Source organism: Passer domesticus, chromosome 3 (genome assembly GCF_036417665.1).
Source record: "Passer domesticus isolate bPasDom1 chromosome 3, bPasDom1.hap1, whole genome shotgun sequence".
NCBI classification, from domain to species: Eukaryota; Metazoa; Chordata; class Aves; order Passeriformes; family Passeridae; genus Passer; species Passer domesticus.
Window position 1 is genome coordinate 104,847,184 of NC_087476.1, and position 24,783 is coordinate 104,871,966.

Below are 24,783 nucleotides of genomic sequence, written 5' to 3' on the forward strand. Positions count from 1 at the left end.
TAACAGCTGAGTTTCATATCAGATCAATGAATTGCCCTGTGCTGCAAGACATGGGCAATGGAAATAATGCACCTTGGCAGCAATACACAGCTGGTTAATTGCACAAGGCAATTCTGGGGTAAACACTTTATTAAAACATTAACATTCTGCATCTTTAAAAAGTGCCATGCTTTTACAGTTAATTTTAACCTATGTAAAACAGTACCAAAATCCCTCCCCCACAAAATCAAAAAGAATTCTGGTCAGCCTGTCATATTTTAGCAATTGAGCAACTTGCTCAGCTACTGAAGCATAATGTGTCAACAAGATGGAATTCCACTTTCTAAAGGCTAGAGTGCCCACTCAATAGAAGAAAGCAATACATGATTACTGCTTAGAGCTTGTGGCACAGTGCTAGCAACTCAACATTTAGCAATAATAGAAAATGTCTGTCTCATTTTCATTCCCATTGAAAACACTCCCTATACAATATTATGAAACACTCCTGCTGTGAGTTGGTTTCTAAATCGCAGCAATAGCTTCAGCTATTACCTTTTCCATGGTCACACCTTTCTGGTGAATTCTCTTAAAAGCAAAAATTTAATGACACACAGATCAAGGACAGATACCTGAAATGTAATAACAAGGAGTAACCCTTCAATTTTGTGACGGCTACTAGATAGCAGCAATCTCCTACTTCCATTTTAGTATTTTGCAAATGACATAAAGGTCTCAAGGTCTTTTGTTTTCTGAATTATTCCTCTGTTTTTCAAAACCATGGTGCCTCTATTTTCTGCTTCAACTTCCATTTTCATCTTAAAACCAAGGGAAAATACAGATCATTGTACAAACAGCCCTTTTTCACCCATGACCTTTTATTCATCTGATTATAAAATTGAAAAGATTTTTTTTAGTGCAAGTACCTTCAAATGTTGGCTTGAATTACCACTACTCATCTTGACTATTTTTATATCTCAAATTATTTTAAAAGTTGCCTATTTTCTCTTTATATGCATTGAACATTCTCCTGGTACTACTTACAAAGAAACAAAGCACGTGTCCTGAACCACACATTTATACCTACATCTTTGTTTGAAAATAAAGTCTTTGAGGTTAGTCACACTTTTAAACATTTTGATCAAATACTGTGTATGGAATAACATGATAAAATCAAACTCGAGAGGGAGAGGAATTAGAGAAAGCCCATGTTGATCATGACAATGCATTGCATTAAAACTGAACTTGGCAATAGAAGATTTATAATTTCCAGATGTGGAGACTGTTTTTTACTTCAAAAATTCTTGTGACCTTTCACATATATGAAACAGTATTTGCAAGCTGGTTCAGATTGCAGGGGAAGTATAGGTCACATTGCACTTCAACTGGCATATAAAAGCCTAAATGAAACAACTCTACTCCAGAAGTTTAGAAGGACATATACAACTAACAAAATCATCATTTGAATTATCCAGAATTAAGTGGAAAAGAACTCATTGCTCGGAATTTTTATAATTTGGATTTGTCTTCTCAAAACAAAAGATTTTCCCCAGTTGTTTGGGTTTGCCTACATGCAAATCACTGGGTTTAAGAAAGACATTACTGAAGATGAAACATGTCTGCTAGGACATGCATGAACGCACAATGATGAATCACAAAAACCCCCAACCTTGCAAACAACAGGAATATTTATTGCACTTCTCATGTAACTATTTTAGTGTCCTCTATTCTATTAAGCTCACTGAAAAGGCAGACAATTATTAATCCTACAAATATGGTGCAATTGCTTTTGACATGTGCTTCCTTAGCCATGGAAGAAGAATGCAAGAAGAAATCAATGAGAAAAAATTGCTGGGTAGAGTGAAATAGCCTTAGGGATTTTGTTTTATGTAATACAACAGCCTAGGAATTCTATTTATAAGGAAGACATGGTATTTATATCTATTGATTTTTTTTCAGGGACCTCTTGTAGTCTGCAGCCATAAAATTTCACCTGTCCTAGATGGGAACACATCACTTGATGGTCTTCAATGCACTATGGTTATGGAACAGTAAATATGGTGTAAAAGAGATGAAATAACCCCAAATTTTGTACTCCCTTTACAAAGCTATAAAATTTACTTTATCATTGCACATTTAATACACTCCATTTGAGTACCCACTTGCAAACTGGAGTTTCACATTAAGGCATCTCAAAGAAGAGCAATAAAAACACCAATTAGGACAGCTTATTTCTAAGATCTTTAAAAGTGTCACCCAGACCTTAATATAGTTTAAAGTGGTCTCAGGACCTCAATGGACCTTCAGGAGTTTGGTCTCTTAGCCAGGGATTATCAAACAACAGCCAATCTGTGGAAACACATTCTTCTTCATGCTTATATATGCTATGCTAGGAATGAATAAACTCAAGGAAAAAGACCAGCAGAGGCTCTGTCTCCACTATCCTGTATCTCCCTTCTCACCCCCCTCAAAGGATAGGTCAAGAGATGTTGCATGCTGCAAAACATTTACCATTGTTGCTGCACAACATACCATTGTGGAGCAAAATCTGGGATGCAGTTACACATCAGTCAGTTATCATCCCACTGAAGATATTGTCAAGGAAAGTTTTGCAAGGCAACTGAGCTGTAGGTGTAGAAACCGAGGAACACTTCTTAACAAACAAGTTGTATTGCCCCTTTCAAAGACCCATTCTAACCTATTTTTAACTCCAAGCTTCTTTAATGTGTAGTAAATAATATGCCAGTATAATATAAAACAAGACAAAAATGTTTTATTCATAAAGCTTTTGTATGTCTTGTTTACCACAGCTTTTCCTGTGCGTAAGCCAGCTGGTACAATATGTACTATCTACTATGTTTTGTTGCTGTTGTCTAGTATTAAATATGTCAGGATTTTATAGCTGAGCAATAGAAGTTAGTAACATAAGTCTGATGCATAGTGATCAAGGTAGAATAATGTATAATGGTAATATCTTAGTAAATCAATTAATAAGTTTATAGTGAATACAAAATATGAAAGATTGGATATCAGTAGAGTCAGTCAGTGGCATCACAGTATGGCTTTAGGTGACGACTCTCCATAATCATTAAAAGGATATCTCCATGCTTCTATTCAGTCAAAATAAACCTTTTCTTTGCTTTTTTTTTTTTTTTTTTCCCCTGAAATCCTGAATAGATAGCAATGCCTGACTGTAGAGGGTACACATGAGGATGTTTATATTTAAACCTCTCTCCCCATCTTTTTGGTGCAGTTCTGCGTAGGCATTTATCAGACTGTTTCTAGGCCCTGCATGTTGCTGTTTCCAAATTTCCTGAGACAAAGCAAAATCCATCTTTTAACTTTACCAAAGGCCCTTTTAGCAAATTATATGCATTCTCCTGGAGATTCACATTCACCTTTGATATCAATGGAAGTTCCTCCACAAAAGATATTCTAGTTTCTCATTCCAACTAACAGAGTAAGAAACTGAAGAATTCACAATATCTGCATCCTAGCCTGGCTCAGTCACCTGTTAATTGCTCATTTTTCCTTCAGTTTTGGTCAATGTCCTTATATGTTTGGGGCTGCCTCACACAGTTCTCTCTCTGAATATCAGAATATTTATTTTGCTTCATTACCTAGTGGCTAGATTATTCTCTTTTTGGCCTTTTCAAAAATGGCTGATGAAACCCCATGCCACTCACTGTTGTGACTTTCTCTTGACCACCTGTTCTTCCTCTTTCCCCTGAGTAATTTCATCAGCAAATCAAAATCCTCAGCTACTTGACAGTTGTTAGCTACCCTCACATGCCAATACAGACCTGAACAACCAATTTGCTCTGTTCAATAGAACAACTTGCAGAGCAACTATTTTTCTGCAAAGGCTTTTGTGTGAATAACAGACCAGGGATGCTGGATATAACTTCTTCTGTTATCTGTATGAAATTTAACCAAAGACAGAGGTTCAAACACTCCAAAAGAGACTCTACATAACCAAAGTACAGCTTAAAGCATGATGCAGATATTCCTAAAGAATCTCCAGATTCACACTACTTGGCTCATTTTTTTTGCTTACCAGCATCAGCAAGAAATGTATTTCTAATCTAAACTGGACAGGTTAAGTGTTCCAAGACATCTTTTGTAGTGATTGGATGGATGGATGTAGTTTTGGATGGATAATAGGGACATTCTTCATTTCGGGCCTTTCTTCAAGCTTGTAAATCATGCACACACCCATAAGGGAATACTGAGCTCTAATATGGATCTTCCTGGATTCCATAAAAATTACTGGAAGGCCTTCACACTCAAAAAGGTCAGATTTTGTCTGGGAAAAACCACATCACAGTTTAAGAATAGAAAACAATGAACATGACTTCATAAAATAGAGCAAAAATAAATAGCTTTTCTAGCTGTCTTGGTGTCCTTGCAGGTGGATCTTTACCTTCAGCCAACTTTATCACCAGCATTTGAGTTCAGTGCTAGGACACTCACTAAAGGAAGTCTGTGACAAATCCTCCTTAAGACTACAATTTTTTAGGGTGCAAAGGGAGATTCAAAGACATATATTTTTACTCTGTTCCATCATGGATTCTGAGTAAGGACCTTACTGTTACCAAAATTTGGCTTCCAGACCAACCTCCTGCTTCTCATTTCAGCCTAAGTGAATTGTACCCTCCAATGCCGAAGATGTCACATAATTCAAAACAAAGGGTGAGCTTACACTCAAGGCTGCAGATCTGATCAGATCTGATTGCTACTGAGCACAGTGCAGAGTCCTTAGAAGGAGACAGAGCAGTTTTGCTAAATCAGGCAATATATCAATCCTTTACGCTACGAACGCTTTATTTACACAGCATTTGCACATTCAGAATGATGATGAATGAAGCTACAAAATACAGTGTAATTTTCACCACTTCCAAGCAGAGACCCAAATAAAAATTATATGTGATTTTATCTTTTTTAACCAATCCCTAATAGTTAATCCAGAGGCATTCCCTTTTGTTTATGCAGTCCTGCTTCTTATTACTTTTCCAGATTCTGCTTTACTTTATAGCCCCATGTCTGCTCAGTGAATTTGGGCAGTACTCTGTTTTACATGCACCACTGCATGGACAGATAGGAAGTCTTACCAAGGTCGACAGATGCTGACCTACTCAAAGAAGACAAGTTACTGTGACTTCCTAGTTCACCAAACTATTATTCTTCCATGGTATCAGTTTGGGCAATATCAAAACTGCAATAAAAACTGCATTTTCCACAAGAAAGACAGCAGAAAGAGCACCCTAGTATTTTACAAATATAGATATTTTATCTTCTTTCATAGTGCTCATGGAATTCTGACATAATGCCAACTGAAAAGAGTCACACAGTGCAAACACCAGTTAGTCACTCTGACTGAACATTTAATAGGTTCTTTTATATATAGATTTATCTCTATGTACATCTATTTCCCCCAAAGCTTGATTCTTGTCAAGTACTTGCTTTTTCTACTGCCAAAATTGTCAATGGTCCATATGATGTGATTTTTTAGCAAAAGTATTTTTGAGTTTCATCTGATTTTGATTTCCATGAATCCACCATTAATTGCTCATTCCCTTGCTTAATTTTTTTCTTATGAGTAAACAAATATATTTCTATTTTTCTTTTCATTATGTAGTTTAACATCCAGAAGCAATATCACTACAGTGTCACAAACAGGCAATTCTCTCTCTCCTTTTTCTATAAAAAAAAATTATTATGATAATGAATGGTTTGCTTAAGATGCCATTCATTTTTGCTGAGTTCTAGGAGAAGAAAATCAGAGTGCATTTGGATTTTCATTTGCACAGTTCAATTTCTTACTGTAACTATTCAGCAGCTTCTTAAACCAAATAAAGCAAAGAATTATGGAATGGACACATTCTACACGATGAAGTCATCATTCCTAAGCCATATTTAAATTGTTTAGCGAGCTGCATTATCCCACTCTGGTGAGAAGGGCAATTCAGAGTTACAGAAAAGATAAAAAAGTCAACCACATTTTCCCCCTTTTGTTGTACAGTATCAATAATTTCCCACACCGCTAGAAGGAAAATGTAGGTTCTTACCCCACAGCCTATTCCGTTGCCTGGTTCACACAGGATTCTCCTGAGCCCTGGCTCAGGAAGCAGACCTGCCCCACAGCCGGGGGTCGGACACAGCACTCCTCCCATCTGCAGCACGCACTCCTCGGCCCCATAGCGCTGGTAGCGGTCGTACTACAACACAACAGAACACACCGGCCTTAAACTCCTGGCAGCATGCAAAGGAAACCCCCAAAGCTTTGAGTGTGTCTCTATCCCTGATAATCCAGTCAATTGTCCTAATGCTAGTCACATAATGCTAAGTTCAGGTTGTTTTTGTCAAAAGTCTAAAACTTTGCAGTGTTATTAAACAGGGTGTGACTCTGCTCCAACCCACATCATGTACACAGTTTTCTGGCTCACAGCCATTTGCACCACCAGAAGACCATGTGGGTACTAAAATCAAGAAAACAGCAGACTCTTTCTGTAAGTAACATCAAATACACTTATATTACTATAAAAATTATTGTAAACATCATAAAAATAGTCCAACAGAGAAGTGATAAATGCCATATAGAGATTGAAAAGAACACACAAAAAACCCCCTTTAGGGACCTATAGCTAGAAGTAGTGTAATGTTTTAGACCTTAAGGGCTGTAAAAATTTGCCTAGGCAACTTTATTTTAAATGCAAGCTGATCATTAAACTGATCAGCAGAATAACTCTCTTATATGTATTCATTTCAATGCTAGGTGTGTTTTTCCTGTGTCTCCTATGAAATTTTCTTTAGTTTTTTTCACTTTTCATTTAATTCCATCCTGATAGCCTAAAAGGCCATGGAAATGCCTTGATTTTAATAATGGGGACACTGACACACAGCAATATTAAGTAACATGCTCAGTGTACGCACAGTGACAAAAATGCCTGCTCTAAAATGACTGATGTCACTGCAATAACTTTCCCATGTCTAATTTACCCTGCTTTGAGTCAGAGACAAGCTGAGCTAGTACAAATCATGCAGTATACATGTAAATCACATCCACTCTAGGGTTCTGTGTTGGTGCAGTTCCACACCAGTGGCTGTATAACCACTGTAAACCAGGCTTCAGATTCACCTATAAATCTGCTCTACTGTGGAGGGAAATAAATGAAAGCATTTGGTCCTAACAACCCCAAAGAAAACAGGCAAATCCAAAAGGCCAAAGAGGAAGGGAGTAGGTATGAATTTTCTCCGTGAGTAGACTTTATGGTGTGCTGAAAAAACAAAACAGAACTTTATGTTACAGCACTCACAATATTTAGTGCTTCATAAGATTTTATCCCATAATGGCTCATGAAAATCCTGTTCCCTTTTTTTTGGAGGATAGCAAACAAAAATTTCTTTCTCCAATCCGCATCCCTCTCCAAAGAAATCTTTTGAGGAAAATGGAAGCTTTAGGACCAACACCTCATACACACAGCATACAAAAAAGAATTTTAAATTACAAAGAAGGCTCTATGTCTTTTGGGTACATTTCAGAAGATTCTTCTGCAAATGCTGGCACAACAGGTCTTGTTAAACTCGCTTCTTAAAATAATATTAGAGTTCTTAAAAGACTATAACATAGAGACACACAAGTTTTTATCACAGAAAAAAAATCAAAACTTAGAAGTATCAAACTTTGTTAATTAACAAAAAATCCAACCAACCTCTGAAAAGAAAAGCAAAATCTAAAAGGAGAAAAAGACTTAAACATATCTTTCAGCGTATTAATGACAGCCAGAAATTCTGACTTAAGAATCTTGTATTTGGAAAACAATAGTATTTTAAAAAATGTGCAAGACATGCTTGCAGTCTCCTTGAATGTGGGGGCTCAAGAAGTCAGCTGGTGTTTACCTGTGTTATTATTGTGCTTGAACCCAGCGTAATGCCATAAAAATTTAATGCTGGATGCTCTCAATTTTCAGAAAAGTTTGTGATGCTTCCACTATATACGTGTTGAGTGCTCTGAGTCATTTGGCTGGCCTTTATAGAAATACAGGTAAAAACCATAGCTCCAAAACTCTCTAGCAGCCTAATTTTTTTTCAGGGCACAGACTGGACCTGAAGGTGAGGACTGTGTGATTGTCTTGCCCTATTAAGAGGGAACTTTGTGCTGCATGTGGGATTGTTAACAGCTTCTCATTAAGAAGGCAAACACCAGTGACACTGTAGCTGAGGTTCTGTCAGCATTTACATTAAAAATTCTCAGCTGGAAAAAAAATATACTTTCCAGCCATTAACTTAGCCTAAAATGGCATGAAGAGATTCCCCTCATTTCCCTATTTTTTTTTTTAATTTATCTTGTTAGGGAAAGATACAGAATGTAAATGTCCAGCTTACTTACTGACAAGGTGGACAGCAACATTTTATACTGGTTCAGCACAGGACTATTCCAAATCAGTATGGCACCCTCCCCAGTGATTTTCATACTATAACAGCCAAAAAAATGATCCAGAAAAGACCTGCTAAATTCATTTGCATATCTTGATATCTAGTTACCAGCCTGTTTTCTACCTTCAAAGTCCAGATACATTTATGTCATTTTCCAATTTCTTTTTCCTTGTGTCCTGCTCAATTAAAACCCAGCAACCAATCAAAACACAAAGTAGCAGAACATATACATGTTTGCTGCCATAGCAAAATCTACACAACATATGTGGATTTATATTCTTTTTTCAGTGATCTGAAACAAAATTACTCACTTTACATTAAGGGTGCATTTATAAAAAACTTGTACAGGACCAAAGCTATTATCATGAATTATTAATTAACTATTTGTATATAGTGACAGACCATATCTATTAAAGACATTTTTTCCTATACACCAAAGCCATACATATCATGCTGAACTCGTGTAACCAACCAATGTAATCCATTAATCAAGTAAGTTTTTAGGAGCCCTTAAATGTCTTTGGAGCCCATGATGTGTTTTGATCATATCTCTGGATGAGATACTTAAGGGTATTACAGCACACAACACCCACTGGTTTACTTCACCTCTTAACTGGAAACCTAATGTAGAATTCATTTAATTTAGTTTGAATTTCCACAGTGATGATGCCTGTAGTTGCACAGGTTGTGAAGACTTCTTTTATAATTAACAGGAGAGACGGGATGCAATTCATCTTTACTCTTTAGATTTGTACATCTGCATAAGAACTGAAACCTCAAGTGCCCTGTTTTTTAAAATAATGATAGATTAGGCAACTTCCTAGATAATGGCACCTGAAATTGGTGACTCTTACAATAGCTGATTTAGTTCCAATAATTCTGATCCTAACTCACCTGCCCTAAGCTATTTTTAAAAGCAAGGATTAATTATATAAATAGCTTTGACTGTGAACCACCTCAGAGAATTTTAGCTCATATAAAATTAAACATCAAGCCTAAACAAGGCTCCAAGTGAATGAGCAGGAATAAGATCTCAAGGAGGGCATTTATCCTGACTTAGATATGATGTCTAAGATAGGTAAGATCAATCACCCCATGGAAGTGCTATGGTTGAAGCTGGGAAAACTAACTTAGGCTAGATATCTAGCATGTAAAGAGGTGTCATTGAAAGATTAATCTAGCTCTTCTGTCCATTCAAAGTATTTCACAGTATCTATTACTCAATTTCTATCAGTGTGCCTCCTATTTTGAGATGCACTCATCATGTGTAAAGTTGCTCTGCATGCTACAAGGACGAAAGTATCTCCAATTATTTTTAGGAAAAACCTTTCACAAAGTATAATACATGGGAAAATTGATGGAACTGGCATTCGTGGCACCTGAATTCGTTCCTGGCAGCAGCACAGCCACCCTGTGGCTTTCATGTAAGTCATTTAATCTGTGCTTCTCATCAGTTGCCCATTTGTAAAGAGGAAGAATGATACTTGCTGATTTCAATGTACTGTTAAGAGGCAAAATCCATTAATAGTCATGAGGGTGTCAAATGCTATGGTAATGAGTGGCATAAAATTACACAGAAATCACCAGCCATCTACTGCTGCTAGAAAGCAGCTTCCAGACAAAGCATGTCAGGCATTTATGTGCTACTGTAATAAGGTCCTCAGAAATACAGGTTGGTAAACAGTTGCTGGATTCCCCCAAAACTATATATTTCAATACCTATTTGGAAAGAAAAAAAACCCCAAAGCTTCACAAATACAATTTACTGTAAAACATTGGTGCTAAGACAGCTAAAGGTATATGAACAAGGTAGGTGTAAAACATTCTGTTTGTTCTCTGAAAACTACATCCCTTTGTGAACCTTCTCCTCAAACTGTAAATTGTCCCAGTCAGCCCAAATCTATCCTTTTCAAGGAATAAAATTTGGAGTGGAAAAATCTCTACTTATGGTATTTATACCATTTATACCATAGAATGAAGTTTTTTGTGTAATCTTTGTTAGTAAAGACTTTCCTTCAGGGCCTTTAGATTATAAATTACAGTATGACATAGACACAGAGGCTGGATAATTTTAACCATCTATTCCTTGCTTTCTGCTTTCCAGGATGGGATGGATTCCTTTGAGTCTTAGAATGATACTGGGTTTTCAAGCAGTGGAAATTCAATCATTTGATGTTGTAAATCAACATTTCATTTATATTATAAATGAAATCTCTGGGTTGAAACAGGAATAACAGGTTAATTACAGATTGCAGTCTTTCCAGTTATATTGAGATTCAGATACCAAAACACAACTGAAATGCACCTGAATGCACAAAACTGCAAAACACACTTCATGAACACAGTGATTTCTAGCTGTGTCAATTAATTTACAAATTATGATTTAATGTCATAAAATGGTTTGGGTTGGAAGGAATCTTAAAGATTGTTTATTCCAATCTCCCTGCACACCACAAATGCTGTGAGTGGTTTTAATTTTGCTTTTACACTTTGGGTATTGTTTTCTTTATTTTCCTTCTCCCACCCAGTCTAAAAGCATCTGCTCAGTAGCAGCCTTGCAGACAACTTTGGACAAAAGTATAACACTAGATGTGAAGCCCAAATCTCTGAAACATAATTCAATTACTTGTTTCTTTAACTGCATGTAAGAGTCTCAGAGGAAAGCAAATCTACTTTCTGGAGTCAGATTGTTTTTACTGCTCCTATAAATCAAATAACCATCTGTGTGTTTCAAAATTAGATTGTGGAGGCTATTAGTCCATAGTGTAGACTAAGCACTTTATTTATATGTATTATGCACACACAAAAACTCCAAGAATTAGTCCATAATGTAATTAGGCAACTTACAGTACAAAACCGGTAGTACTCCTTGGACTAGTAAAAATACTTACAAATGTGTCATCTAAAATACAGATTAAAAAGTGATGGACTGACATGGCTTTCCATGGAGCACCCCTAATTTATTTTTCCTGAGTTTTTGGGCTTCTCTGCTGGCCTCTGATCAAATTGAAAGAGCAAGTTCAGAGGATCAGCTCCTTGCTACCAGAGGAGCTCCCAAAGAGACAAGAAAGACAACCACCTCTAGAGGGCTGGAATTTGCCTGACTGGAGAGTCATGGAAAATTGGGTACAAAGAGTTGTTTGAAGAAAATATTCAGGTAAGAAACCTCTAATTGGATCACTGCACCACAATTCATAGACAAAATTAAACTGGAGTAGAGATGGGGAGAAAAAAAGGAAAGATTGCAGTTAGCAGAATGATATGAAAGCAAGCACAGTATGATCCAATGAAGAAAGGGGAACGAGCACAGTGTAGGGGTTAGCACTGCATTTGCAAACTACTGGAGGTCTGTGATCTTCCAGCAGGTATTTGGGGGATCAGTGTGAATAGACTGGATGTCAGAGATAAACATTTTGTTTCTCCTGACGCTTGTGGAGCTCAAATGCACACTCCTCTTCCTGCTACAAGGAACAGCCATCAAGGCTGTAATTGATGCAAGGAAATCTGTTCAGCTGACGCTGTTGCAAACTGTGGAACTGCATTTCAGTGCAGTAGATACTGGTTCCCAATTCTCAGGTCACAAGAGTGAGCACAAGAGTGTATATTTCCTGAGTAAATATACCCATGAAAATATATTTTTTTCTTCCTGACAGCAGATCAAAGCCATCCAAGGGATGGAAGAAGTCCTAACTTCCACATGTACCTGAGATCCTGAACACTGGGTTCAAATTTTCCCTCTGAATTAAATAAAATCTGGGTGGAAGAGAAATTTGAATTCTATATAAAATGACAATTGTTTTTTTTTTGTTTTGACAGAAAAACAATCCTTTAAATAAATTTTGACTAAGTACCTTCTATTTTCTTTCTCTGTATTCTTTATTTCAGCTGTTGAACCAAAAATAAATGACTTTCACTTGCCTACTATACAGTAAGTTCAAAAAGTGTAAGAATGTAGAGATATCCTGCTTATGACAAGAACTTAAAGGCTAAAGTTATCATAACCCAGAAGAGACAAAACTGAGGAATTTTCATGAATCCCAATTATCTCTGAGTTAGGGAAGAAGGTGGTTAGGAAACATTCCAGGCAGGTATAGCATAGGAAGGAAGGAAGGAGAGGCATATCACTAGGCATATGAAGTTTCAAGATTATAAAGTTTGCTGTGAAGTTTGCTGTGAAGTTCCAACTATTAAAAAAAAAAAGGTGATGTAAAGAGGATCAAGAGTTAAATGCAGTAGCTCAGTCTGAGAGAGCAAGTGATGAGACGATGAGACTGTGTTGACAAATCCAAAAGTGAGCCAAATGAGATGGAGAGAAAAGACATATTAGATGGAAAAATGGCAGATACTGAGAGATGTGTGTAGCTATCACTTACACAGAATAGTAGCTGAAGCCAGGGGACTGGGTGGGAAGCAGCAGAGGTGTAAGAACTACACTTGTAAAGATAAAGGTTTTGGAATACTAACAAAATAACTTTGGCTTAGTAATTATGAAGGGGAGAAATCATCCAGTAAAAATTTATTTTGTTCTTTAACTGATTAGAATTAGTGAGATGTAGCTTATATTTTTCCAAGTGTGGTTATCAAAAAACCTTAACTCAGAAATACTTCAGAAACACTTTGTTGATCATATTTGACAGTTTCCTGTACTAAAGTCAGCTGATTAATTAGAATTGTCACATGGCATTACTTTTGCCTGAATAGATAAATATATATCAATTACTTTAAGACTGACTTTACATGAATATTCAGTAGCATTCATTTGAAAAAAAAATTCTCTAGTAAGTATTGCAATTAAAAAAAAATAATCAAACTTGTCACACTCACACATTGTATACAAAATATTTCCAGACCTTAACTAATGTTAAATGATCTCTAACCACGCTGTGTTAATTTCATACTTGATCTCTGTATCTCCTAAAGTCACAGCTCACTGGAAAAACAAGCACAAGCCCACACCACCTTTGAGGAGCATGGGGACATGCATCTGCAGATTTTCAAAACAGGGTATTCTAGGGTATTCCTTTGCATAAGTTTTCCCTGATTGACAAGGAAATGTGAGAAAAAAAACCTCCGACCCCCCAGAAAACAAACCAAAATCCCGCAAAAAACCCCAACGAAACAAACACCCCCCCCACCCTCCCAAAATGTTCCCCACTTGGGCTTGCTCAGATTCCAGGGATATAAACGCTCACAACAGCTCTAAAAAAAAGTGAGCAGTGATATGAATTTCAGTAGCAGCTGATAGGAGAGATCTGTTAAAATTGATCGTTCTCCTGTCAAAATATCAAGAAACTGGCCAATACATCCTGCAAAGTTGTCACAGCAGATGATGTAACAGAGAAGCGCAGCTATACATTACTGAGCAGCTTCCTTTCCTGCCACCACCAAGTCATCTGCTTCATCTGTGCTGTGACCTGTTGGTGGCACTCAGGTATAGCAGCAGATTGCTTGCTCTCCTGTTATTTGTTTTCCCTTCCAGCCTTCAGATGTAGCTGGTATTTTATTCATGAATCACAATATTCCATTTAAACAATTAAACAAGTTTTTTTTTTATCACTTTGGGGACAAGAGGGAAGTTTCTCATAGAGTCATTAGGGAGACTCTATAACAGTTCATTGCAAGTCATCTTGCTATGCGGGGATATTGTGGTGTTTATGCTTGGAGTGTTTTCTCTGCTGTTTCTGGCAATGGCTCATAGAATTACCTACCTTCCACTGTATTTGAAAGAGCCCATATTTGGTGTATTTTTAGCATATATTTGTAAGCAGCTTGTACTATCAGCATTTGTAGAAACATTTACTTGCAGAGACAGGCAGCCTGACAGGGCAAATGGCTACTGCAGGAGACTTTCTTACATTGTGCTATTTTTCCATAGCTCCCCACTTACTAAATCCTTCAATTCAGTCCTGTCTATATCTCAAATACTTAAGAAATGGAGGAGTTAGCCAGGAGATTGGGCTGCACCCATTAAGCTAGGGGAAATAGATGGATTATGAAAAATGAATACAAATTGCAAGAGAAAGCTCAGCAGAGCTTTGGGCAATTAGAAAGCTTCAGGCTTCACCCTTCACCTGGGTCTCCATGTGCAGGAGACTCTTTTCTGTCTTGGACAGACCTTGGTGGACTGGGAGAGTCTGTGACAAGGGGGTCCAAAAGAAATCACACAAAGCTGCTTCTGGAGACTCTTCCTGGGTCAGACTCTCTGGCACCATCTTAAATGACAGCAATCTGTGGCTGTATTTGTGTTGCATTTTCAGCCAATTTTCAGCTCTGGAAGCTGGTTTTATGTGGTAGGTTAGGTATCCACCACACACATCATGTATCAGGGAAGCTTTTACTCTTCTATTTCAGCATGCAGACTATGATTGCACCTTTCCATAAAGTCCAAAACTGATTCCCTCTTTAAAAACTGTCTTATTCCCACTGGATAAACCTTAAAAGATAGACTTTCCACCTAGAATAAATTTCCCATAACGTATGTTTCTAATAGAATAGAAGACATGGAAATTTTACATGTCCAGGAGACTACCAAAAAGTTTGATTATTTGAACAAGAGCCTTATTATTATATAACTCCTTTAAGAAAATACTAATTATCAACTCTTCACACTTCTATTTCTCAGAATTAGTTTTTCATTAATGCTTACATTTATATAAAGATATTTCAGATAGTTAGGCAGACACATGTTTTCAAGAGGTTTGATCCTGAAAGCCCCTCAAAACCTTTCTTTGCTAATGACATCAACAAATGTTACATATGGTAAGTATTTGCATTTATAGGAGGATTTATCTGGTCAGTTTATTTATATATTTATTTACAGGAAACAAATGCTCAATGAAGAAAAGAGGGACACCAGGGGTTTTTTTTTTTTTGCTTGAACTCTGAGGAATGGGAGATATGCAACACAGGAAACATGCTGGTGCTGGTGGAGTGGAGTGGTGGAATGGAAAGAGGCTGGGAATATTTTGTCTTTCAGTACTGAGAAGTATAATAGGATCTAAAGTCTGCAAGTGATTTGTAAACAAAGAATAGATGCTTTTCTAGGCAATATACTGCAGTTTAAACAAGAATTAATCCAAAAAAGTCATGTAACGTGTATTCTAAAGTAGATCAGAACAGATTATCACAATAGTCCATTCTGCTTTTATAATCTGGCCTTAAATACATAAGCACTTTAAAAATAAATCAAGATTGGATATGAAGCAGGAACATGTCCCTGTTTTTCTTTGGCTATTGCTTGGAATGGAAGAAAATATAAGATGGTTTAAAATACTGAAATTGTAAGGAGTCTGAATAAAACAGTCTAATAATTTTTAATGAATTTTTTCTATCTAGTAGGCATGATAACAGAAAAAGAAACATCTTAGACATTTTTAAAAAGCAAATATCTAACTAAGTAAATATAAGAAATAAATAGTCATATGAATAAGGACTTTGCCTGTAATTCCTTCCTTTCTTCATTTAGATGTATTTTAGTTTTTTTCCTCTTGTTTTTTGCACCAATTTATTTCCTGACTATCAAAGTGTGTGCTAACTTCAAACAAAAGCTACTTCAGGAGACTCATGATAACAGTGTTTTTGTAGGGACAGAATATATTTGCAACAATCCTTATAATGGAATAATTCAAGCCTCATGACAGTGATCACTCTTTGCAAAGGAAGTCCATCAGTTAAATATTGCTCTGTCAGAGATCATTAGTCAGGCTAAGGTCCACAGCTCCATTTTAGGGCTTTTCCAGGGGAGCTGTCATGTCTGTCTGATTCAGTCCTCTCTCTCATACTTGTAGCCTTTTGGTTTAGCTGTTCCTTACTTTTCCTTCAAATTTCTCCTTTTGTCCAATTCTTCCTAGACTGCTTAGCTTTACCTCTTCACACAGCTTAAGGGCAGATCTTCTTTTATTTACCAGTCTCTTCAGCAAGCTTCTGTATTTGGTCTTTCCCTTCCGGCCTTTGGTCCATGCTCCTTGTCAGACCCTTATCATTCTGGTTTCTACTCCCAACCCCTTCAATGAAACTACCCCATCTCTTCATTCTACCCAAGCTTCATCTCACTCTGCTCTCCTTTTGTCAGATAGCTCTAATCAGCCTCTTGACCCCAAAAATCCTGACCGTAGCTTCTTTTATTTCCTCTTCCTAAATCCTCAATCTCACCAGATTCCTGCTTCTAGTATCTCTTGCTAAGGAAAAGCTGAGTCCCTGAGAAACATGACTCGTGACTCTCTATAACAGCTGAAGTGGGGGGCTGATGGAGGAAAATTGCATGTCTAGTAATTGCAACAGCAGCCACAATTGTAATAAAGAAAGGGAGAGTGACACGGAAAGAAGAAGCAACAGAGTGTTTTTGACAATACAATCTAATTAAAAAATTATGAAACAAGACTTTGAATTAACATCTCAGGAGTTGCTCCTACCTTTGCCACAGCCCTCATACAACCTTGTGCAAATCCCTTGGTGCCAGGTTCATTAAAAGACATGGACAGTATCATGTACACCACACTAATGCTGGGCTTTCAGCCCCTCGTTCCCTGGCACCTGCAGCTCTGTGTCATGCAGTCAGGCTTTGTAAGCACTGCCTTAGGAGGGATACTTCAGAGGAAAAGACAACTTGAATTCCAGAAGAATTGAGTGTATGAAAATTCAACTTGTCTCTCAAAATTTAAGGCCATTTCTCAATACCTCTGTATGTTAATTTCATTATTGACAAAACAATAACTGACCTCCTTGTGAGTGTTGCATTTATGCTTTCCTAAGGTCCCTCTACAGAAATAGTTTTTTGAGTGCAAAGCACAGCTATTATTATGAGAAACACTCTTTTAAAAGAGAAAAAAGGACACACAAAGGGACGGATAATATCATGAGTAGCTGTAAGCACCAGTCCTGTAGTCAGATTGTTTGTCTGTCTGCTTCTTTAGAGAGTCTGTTTACTGCTGTTCAAAAGCTGAAAAACTGTGGCAGGTAGCAGATGTACCAATTAATAACCTGTCAAGGCTGATGGATAGAATGAAAAAACCTGAACTCTCACATATAACTCCGGTGTGGTTTTTTCCCCCACATTTCAGGTCTTTGGGGGTCATGAGATACACTCTGTTTCCCTGGAGAGAGATGAAACTGTCTCATTAGCGTCTATCTTTCATGACATTAAGTCACTGCCTTTGAGATGCTAACTCACCTGTTCTTCTCCCAGAATCCTGAAGTGATGAAGTTCTTTAATCAAGGAATCTGGACAGCCAGCTGTTGGAAAGAAACAAAAATAGGCGTTTTAGAGCTTCCTGTCAGTGCAGGTTCAGCATAAGACACATAGATGCAGAGATGATAGAATATACAGATTACTTTAGATAAAGAAGATTAGAAAGATTAGCCATGGCTCTGCAGGCACCAGAATACTGAAAACCATCTATCAAATAATCCTTCCACGTTTCTGAGCATGCTACCAAGAACACTTAGAAAGGTTATATTCCAAATATTTTAGCCCTTTCCCCAAAGGACTACAAACAAAAGCAAGATGAAAAGGGCAGCACTGTCTGCCAGATACCGCCAACCCTTTGTATAAGCCAAAAAGCCTGTTAAAAGAGGATCTCACATCAAAACATTGGAGCTGCCCAAAGCTGAATTCTGATTCACACAACGGGTTTGGACTCATTTCTAAGAATAATACATGATTTCCCTGATTCCCTGAAGGATTTAATAGGCCCCACAGATTGCTTTAATTTTGGCTGTCACAAGTATAACCCATTTCACATATATGTGGCTGTTACCCTCTGGTGTTAACACACAAACCAAGAACACAGGCAGAGGAGTGATTTACCAGAATTTTCCAATGAGATTAATTTTCAAGTACTACAAACTTCTACATCTGTACCACCCAGTAAGAAAGAATATATCTTGGTAGCTGCTATACACTTTAGTCACCTGTTCAGACTATGGTTCCCTTCCTGGTGATGAAGTCCAAGGCTGCTGTACACAACTTTTGTAAATGAATTTTGTACACTACCAGACTAATTCCTGACAAGGGATGAAAGAGCAGACTGTGATAGCTATGTGGGCTTTACTCTTTTTACCATAAATTGAAGCATCTCTTTGTGAGCAGAGAAAATTCCTTAAAAGGAATTAAGAGCATAGTTCCTCTCAGAAAATGGGAGGAACCATGGTCTTAGTCAACCTGTTTTTCTGCTGCTGCTACTACAAATACCTACCTTTCACTCTTAATGAGTGCCATTAAAAGAATACAAATGAATTTGGACATAACTATCAGAAAGTCTCCACCAGCACCATGGTTTTACTCAAGGCCAATGAGACATGGCCTACATTCACTTTCTGTTGGCATAGCTGTCTTTAGGGATGCAGAAGGAAAAGACTACACTTGAAAGCAATGTAACTAAAAAGGCAAAAAATGAACAATAGACACAATTACACCACTAAAAGTTTTGTATTTGCATAATTTTTCCACTTAGGGAACTGATTTAAATGTTACTCAAGTCAACCTTTTACTGGTAAATGTTTTATCTTCATTCCAAGGAGGAAAAGGTGAAGAATGCATCATTTACACAACTTCATCAGCAAACACTTACAAAGGTAAGACAAGGTTTGAAGTTGGCCCAGGTTTTAGCATATAGTAATAATTGCCTATTAATGAATTGTCTCTTACTAAATATTAGTATTTCTTCCCATTTAATGAAACCTATGATATTCTTACAGGCTTCTTTTCACCCACCTCTTCCTCATGCATATTGAGTATTCACATATTTGAATATGTATTTTCAATATTCACATATTTGAACATGTGTTTTAGCTCTAATTAATATTTCTTAATCAGATTTTATTCTCTTCAACTTCTAGAACAACAACCTGTGTATCACTTTTAAATTTCTTTTCTCATTTTCTCCATGCTGTTTATTCTTTCTCAATGCACTTAATTGTTCTTTGTACTCCTACCACAGAATCATTCCTATGCAGCACTTTCTTGTATTCTCACTGGGATTTACATTTCCATCCAACTCCGTCTCACTAACTGCTTGACCTGAGCCCTGAATTGTAGTCCAGAACTGTTGTCTTCTCTGTGTTTCAAATCAAAACTTATTGTATAAAACATGGTTCCTCTATCTTAGCCTCAAGTTCTTACACAATTAGCAATATATTTTCTTGCACGTGATTTTCCCTGAAAATATCTGCGTTGATTGCATACTGCCATAGGAATTTCTAAGTGTAGAGGATAATTATGATTTCATGTAATGCTGCCTGTTAATCTTTGACAGATGTTAGCTTTAGAACACCAACTAAACTGATTCTACCTTTTGGAGTCCTTATAGATTCTATTTCAATCAAGTATTTCTTTCTTCCCTCCTATTCTTTCCAATTTACTATTCACTAAATGCCTCAAAATTGAAAGGTTTCCTTTTTCTTCCCTAGAAAGAACGTCTTCATTCTGCTAGAAATCATATTTCCCGAGTACCCTTTCCCCCCCCAGAAATCCATCCTATTCTGCCCTCACACATAAATGATATAATCTGCCCTTTATGAACTCCTTACATGCATCCTCTCTTTTTTCCATACAAACTGGGTATGAATGGATTAAGAGCACCCCTACCAAGAAGAACTTGGGGTGCTGGGGGTGAGAGGCTGGACATGAACTGACGAGGAGAACTTGCAGAAACCAAACGTGTCCTGGGATGCATCCAAAGCAGTGTGGACAGCAGGGTGAAGGAGAGGACTGTGCCCCTCTGCTCTGCTCTGCTCTGGTGAGACCCCACCTGCAGTGCTGCATCCAGCTCTAGGGTCCCCAGAACATACTTCTGGATGTGGATGTGTTGGAGTGGGTCCAGAGCAAGGTCCCCAGGATCAGAGGGCTGGAGCACCTGCCTGTTGGGAAAGGTGAGAGAACTGGAATTGTTCAGCCTGGAAAACAGAAGGCTTAGGGGAGCCATTATAGCAGGCTTCCAGAATTTGGTGGGGGCTTATAAGAAAGATGGGACAAACTATTTAGCAGGGTCTATGGTCTATGGTGAAAGGACAAGGGGCAATGGTTTTAAACTGCAGGAGGGTTGATTTAGACCAGATAAGAAATAAGTGTTTTTATGGTGAAGGTGGTGAAACACTGGAGTGGGTTGCCCCATTCAAGGTAAGGCTGGCCAGGGCTCTGACCTAGTTTAGGGTGTTGCTGCTTATTGTAGGGGGAGCTGGACTAGATAACATTTGAATGTCCCTTCCAACTCAAACTATTCTATGATTCTATGAAAAACATGCATATTTAAGTGTTACTAGTCATGCACTGCTGCATCCTCTTCCAAATGCAATATTTTGTACAGTCTGTTTTTCAGAGACTTGCCCAACCTAGTTTTAAATCTTTTCATAGTTCAGATTTTCACTGGATCTTGCTTAGCTGATTATACAACAAATCCTGACGTTACTAGCAAAGAGAGAGAGCTTAAAACCTATGTCACTGTTGGCATGATTCTTCCCAGCAATGAGTTCAGAAATGTCAAATGCATACAATATTGAATTATACTGACACGTCTTAACGGTCTGCTGTCTGTAAGAAGTCATCTCAGATTGTCACATTTCAGAAGCAATAATTTCAGGAAAAAAAGAAGAAATCTTCCATTTTTTTTCTTTTAAAATATTTTTGGGCATATTTCTGATGTTTTCTTTTTCTATTTTTAATTTCTTCTTTTCTGTAAGTGGACCTTTGTAAAACATGTCCTAACAGTGTAACCTATTTTTACCAAATATCTGTGAGTTTTGAAAAAGTCTTGGATTATGTTAAATTCCTGCACTATGACTAGAGACAAAGTTTATGGCAAATAACCATCCCACAAATAAACATGAAGAGACTTAAAAAAAACCCTCTCTGCTCAAAATGATTAAGAACTACTTTTTATCTCATTCACAAACTCCTCCATATATTCACCAACATATTAATGAACATGAAAACACACATGGAACCTTGAAAATTATTAGTAGATAAGCACAGCACCTGAAACTGTACACACCAAACATTTAGAGAAAAGTGTATTTTCTAAGTCTCTGATGTGAAACTAGCACATGACAAATGACATAAATAAACTGTGCTTTACAGATGTCTGCTCTTTTCTATAGAATGCGTTGAGGATTAGTTTTTATGCCCTCTGTCCTCAAGAATCCATTAACGGTCTCAACAATTACCAAAAATTTTCACTTCCCTCTTCCCAATAATTACTTGAAAAGTACAAGCCTTCATGAAATTTCCACAGACAGAAACCAAACAACAGGAATATTAATAATCAATAATAATTACACCTAAGAGCATTGAAAGGAAACAGTGCAAAACATGGACAACTTGCTTCAACCAGAAGCCAAAACTCAGGATTCAGGACACCTGCAGACTGATAAAATGGCAGCTAAATGGCTTATTTGTTGCCTCTTTCAGATCACATTCAAACCTATGTGTTTCGTATGTTCTCAGCCGCAGTGACTGTTACAGGTTCTTGCTAACTATGAAGGCAGATCAAGATATAAGAAATATAAAACTGATGCAAATATTTAATACTTTTATACCACATTTAACTCTGTCATAGTTCCACTGACCTCAGAGCAACCAGATAGATAAAACTAATTTGATGTTTTAGGAATAAGCCTAGGTCTAAGCAGGAAAATAATGAAGGGATGATGCCCAGTTCAAAGGACCAGCAGCTTTATAAAGTCACGAGTAATTTCTTCGCCTCTATTTAAAGTTTTATTACTTAAATTAAATTTATGCATTTTATTTGCTTCAACACATTCCAGCATACACCAGTTTACTTGTTTGAATAATTTTGTTGTTACTTGATTCCCATATTGCTTTATAATTTAACTCCAAATGCTGTACTTATGAATGGAAGGTGTGTTCAAAGCTACAGAACTGTGTAACTGTAAACTTGCAATTTACTTTGCGATATTCTCTTCATAAACATTTTTAATCTGTTCATAGAAATACATGTATCTCCAAGAGAAGAATAAAGAAACAAGATTTAGGAAGGATGGTTTGATGTCTCCTAACATCATGAATACCCTGATTTCAATTGGTCTGAACACACACGTTCAACTACACTTGTAATTAAACTATGATTCTAACTACTACCAACTTAATTACCCAAATCTTCACATATTTTTTCTCAGACAGAATTAGCTTCTGCTTTTTATTTTTTTCTTTAAATTATCCCTCTGTATGACTTATGTTCTTCAGAGAGAATGCAAAGGAAAAATTAAACCAAGCCTTTAACGCTGCATAAAACAGCAAAATGGAAGCAAAATATGACAGATGCTGCAAATAGAGCCAATTGAGAAGGAACATGAGCGTCAGTGCCCTGATGGCACCTCCAGCCCTTCCTGTCCCAGCCAGGACCCCATATCAGCCCTGCCTCACCCACGTGCAGTCAGGCTGATGTCCAGCTGATGTTCCTACAGCCCTGCCCTGCCCAGCCATGGGGAATCCTGCAGTTCAGAGGTGCCCAGGCCCATTCTCAGGGAGGTGCCCAGTGCCCACAGTGGGAGCTGTCCCAGTGCTCCTGTCTGCCAGCACCTGGATGGAAGTGCCCTGGCTGAATCACTCAGAGGATCAAAGAAAATCACAAAATGCCCTCACTGACCGCAGTTACAAGCAAATGTATCTCTATATGGAAACCCAGGGCACTGGGAATATTTCTCTGTCTGCTCTGGGGTGTCCTGACCCCCAGGGGAGCACTGACTTTGACCCTCGTTCATGGAGAAAGTTTCCTAGATTTTAAGATAGACTAGAATCCACAAAAGTGAAATAGATAATAAAGAGTAGAGTAGGTGTATCACTTGGTGAGAAATTTAGGTTTTGGGATTTTTAGTATGTTGTGGATGGAAGCAAGATGGAGGGCACAGGGTGTTGTCCTGGGTTTCTTCTTCATGCTTCCTCCTTCTCCTTCTTGGGTTTGGGTGGCACTCTGTAATGGGGTAGAAAAGTCCGCATTGCAGGCTCTTTGGGATCAGTTATTGGGTTAAAAGGGAAAATCATCTGGGTGTCAGTTCTTAATTGAATAGCTTAGTTTTAAAAGACCTTGTAACAAGAGATTGTTAGCCATTTTGTGCCTTCTAACGAAAAGCTGCTGAACTCATGGTTGTCAGACTGTTTTACTGATAAGAAACAATAAACCCTTGAGTGTGCACATGACCTACCATCTCAAGTGTCTTCAATCCAGGCCCAGAGAAAACAATATCTCCACTGCAGGGTTATGTGCTACATCTTCTACCATAGGTTTGCAGCATTATTCCATGCTTTGCATTTGAGATTTCATCTTTCTCCAAATGGTGTAGTTGTGTGAGATTCATTACAATGCATTTAAGCATCAAAATGTTGGCTATATGAGTCTAATATGTTCCTTGCATGCTTCCTCTATAGTTGATAGAAGGAATACATGCTTTCACAGGGTAATTCCCACTACCCAAGACAGGCACAAAAAAATCTCCCCATTTCCATTAAGTGAGGAGTTTAAGGTGACTTGACAAGATTTACACAAGTAACTTTTAGACTTTTTAAGTTAGAATATTTGAATTTCACTCAACAGCTGTAATTCCAATAATTTCTATACATGCTTAATATTGCAGCATATGCATTGTAAATTTCCCCCTCACATTTAGCTCCATGCAAGCTAAGCATTTACATTATGAGCACTGTGTAACTTCCACTTCTCTCACTTAGAATTTATGTCTGCATCAACACTTGTTAATTCTGAAAAGTACATCCCTTTTGTGGGCTCTGAACATAACCATGCACGAATATTTATCAGTGTCCTTCAAAGATATCTTTTCACAGTGCTAATTGCTTAACTAAGTTTGCCACTGGAAAATGTTTTAGATACTTGAGAATAACCACTTCATGCTTAGAAAATTAATGGATAGTTGGCTTCTTTTTTTTCCCCTGACTTTAGTATAGGTACAAAAAAATGTTCTGCATTCAAAAACATAATCCTAAAAATCTGGCATTGCAGCTGCAACGACAGGACTTGCAATACAGCAAGAGTTACATATATACAGGGAAGTGCAAGCTGGCCTGTGGTGCATGCACAGCAAGGAAAGGTGGCCGGGGAATCCTGCAGCTCAGAGGTGCTTGTTCCAGCAGTGCATCCAGAGCACAGCCAGCCTCAGCTGCAGTGGGACAGTGACGGGGACTCCTGGTGTGAGTACAGGTTACAAAGCACAGCACAGACATCACTGCTGGGTGAGCAGCAATGGCAGGAAGAGCACAGCCCTGCACTGCATATAACAGCCATGGGAGTGGAAACAGGGCAGTAGGAAAGCTGGGCTCAGAACAGACTTTCACACAGAACTCAACAGGTTTGGAGTCCCACCACTAGTGCACATTAATTGGTTATGCCACTTCCCAGTCTCCTC

The 24,783-nt window shown here is 37.7% G+C and overlaps 1 protein-coding gene across 2 annotated transcripts in view; it reads right to left on the minus strand.

Moving 5' to 3' along the window:
* PRKN (parkin RBR E3 ubiquitin protein ligase) overlaps positions 1–24,783 on the minus strand; it is a 675,810-nt gene that overhangs the window by 103,121 nt on the left and 547,906 nt on the right. For both annotated transcript variants that reach the window (XM_064414870.1, XM_064414871.1), the window contains 2 exons: positions 17,582–17,643; positions 6,045–6,194 (listed from right to left, as the gene is read on the minus strand). In XM_064414870.1, the coding sequence (XP_064270940.1) occupies positions 6,045–6,194; positions 17,582–17,643 (212 nt within the window). The remainder of the gene's footprint in view (positions 1–6,044; positions 6,195–17,581; positions 17,644–24,783) is intronic.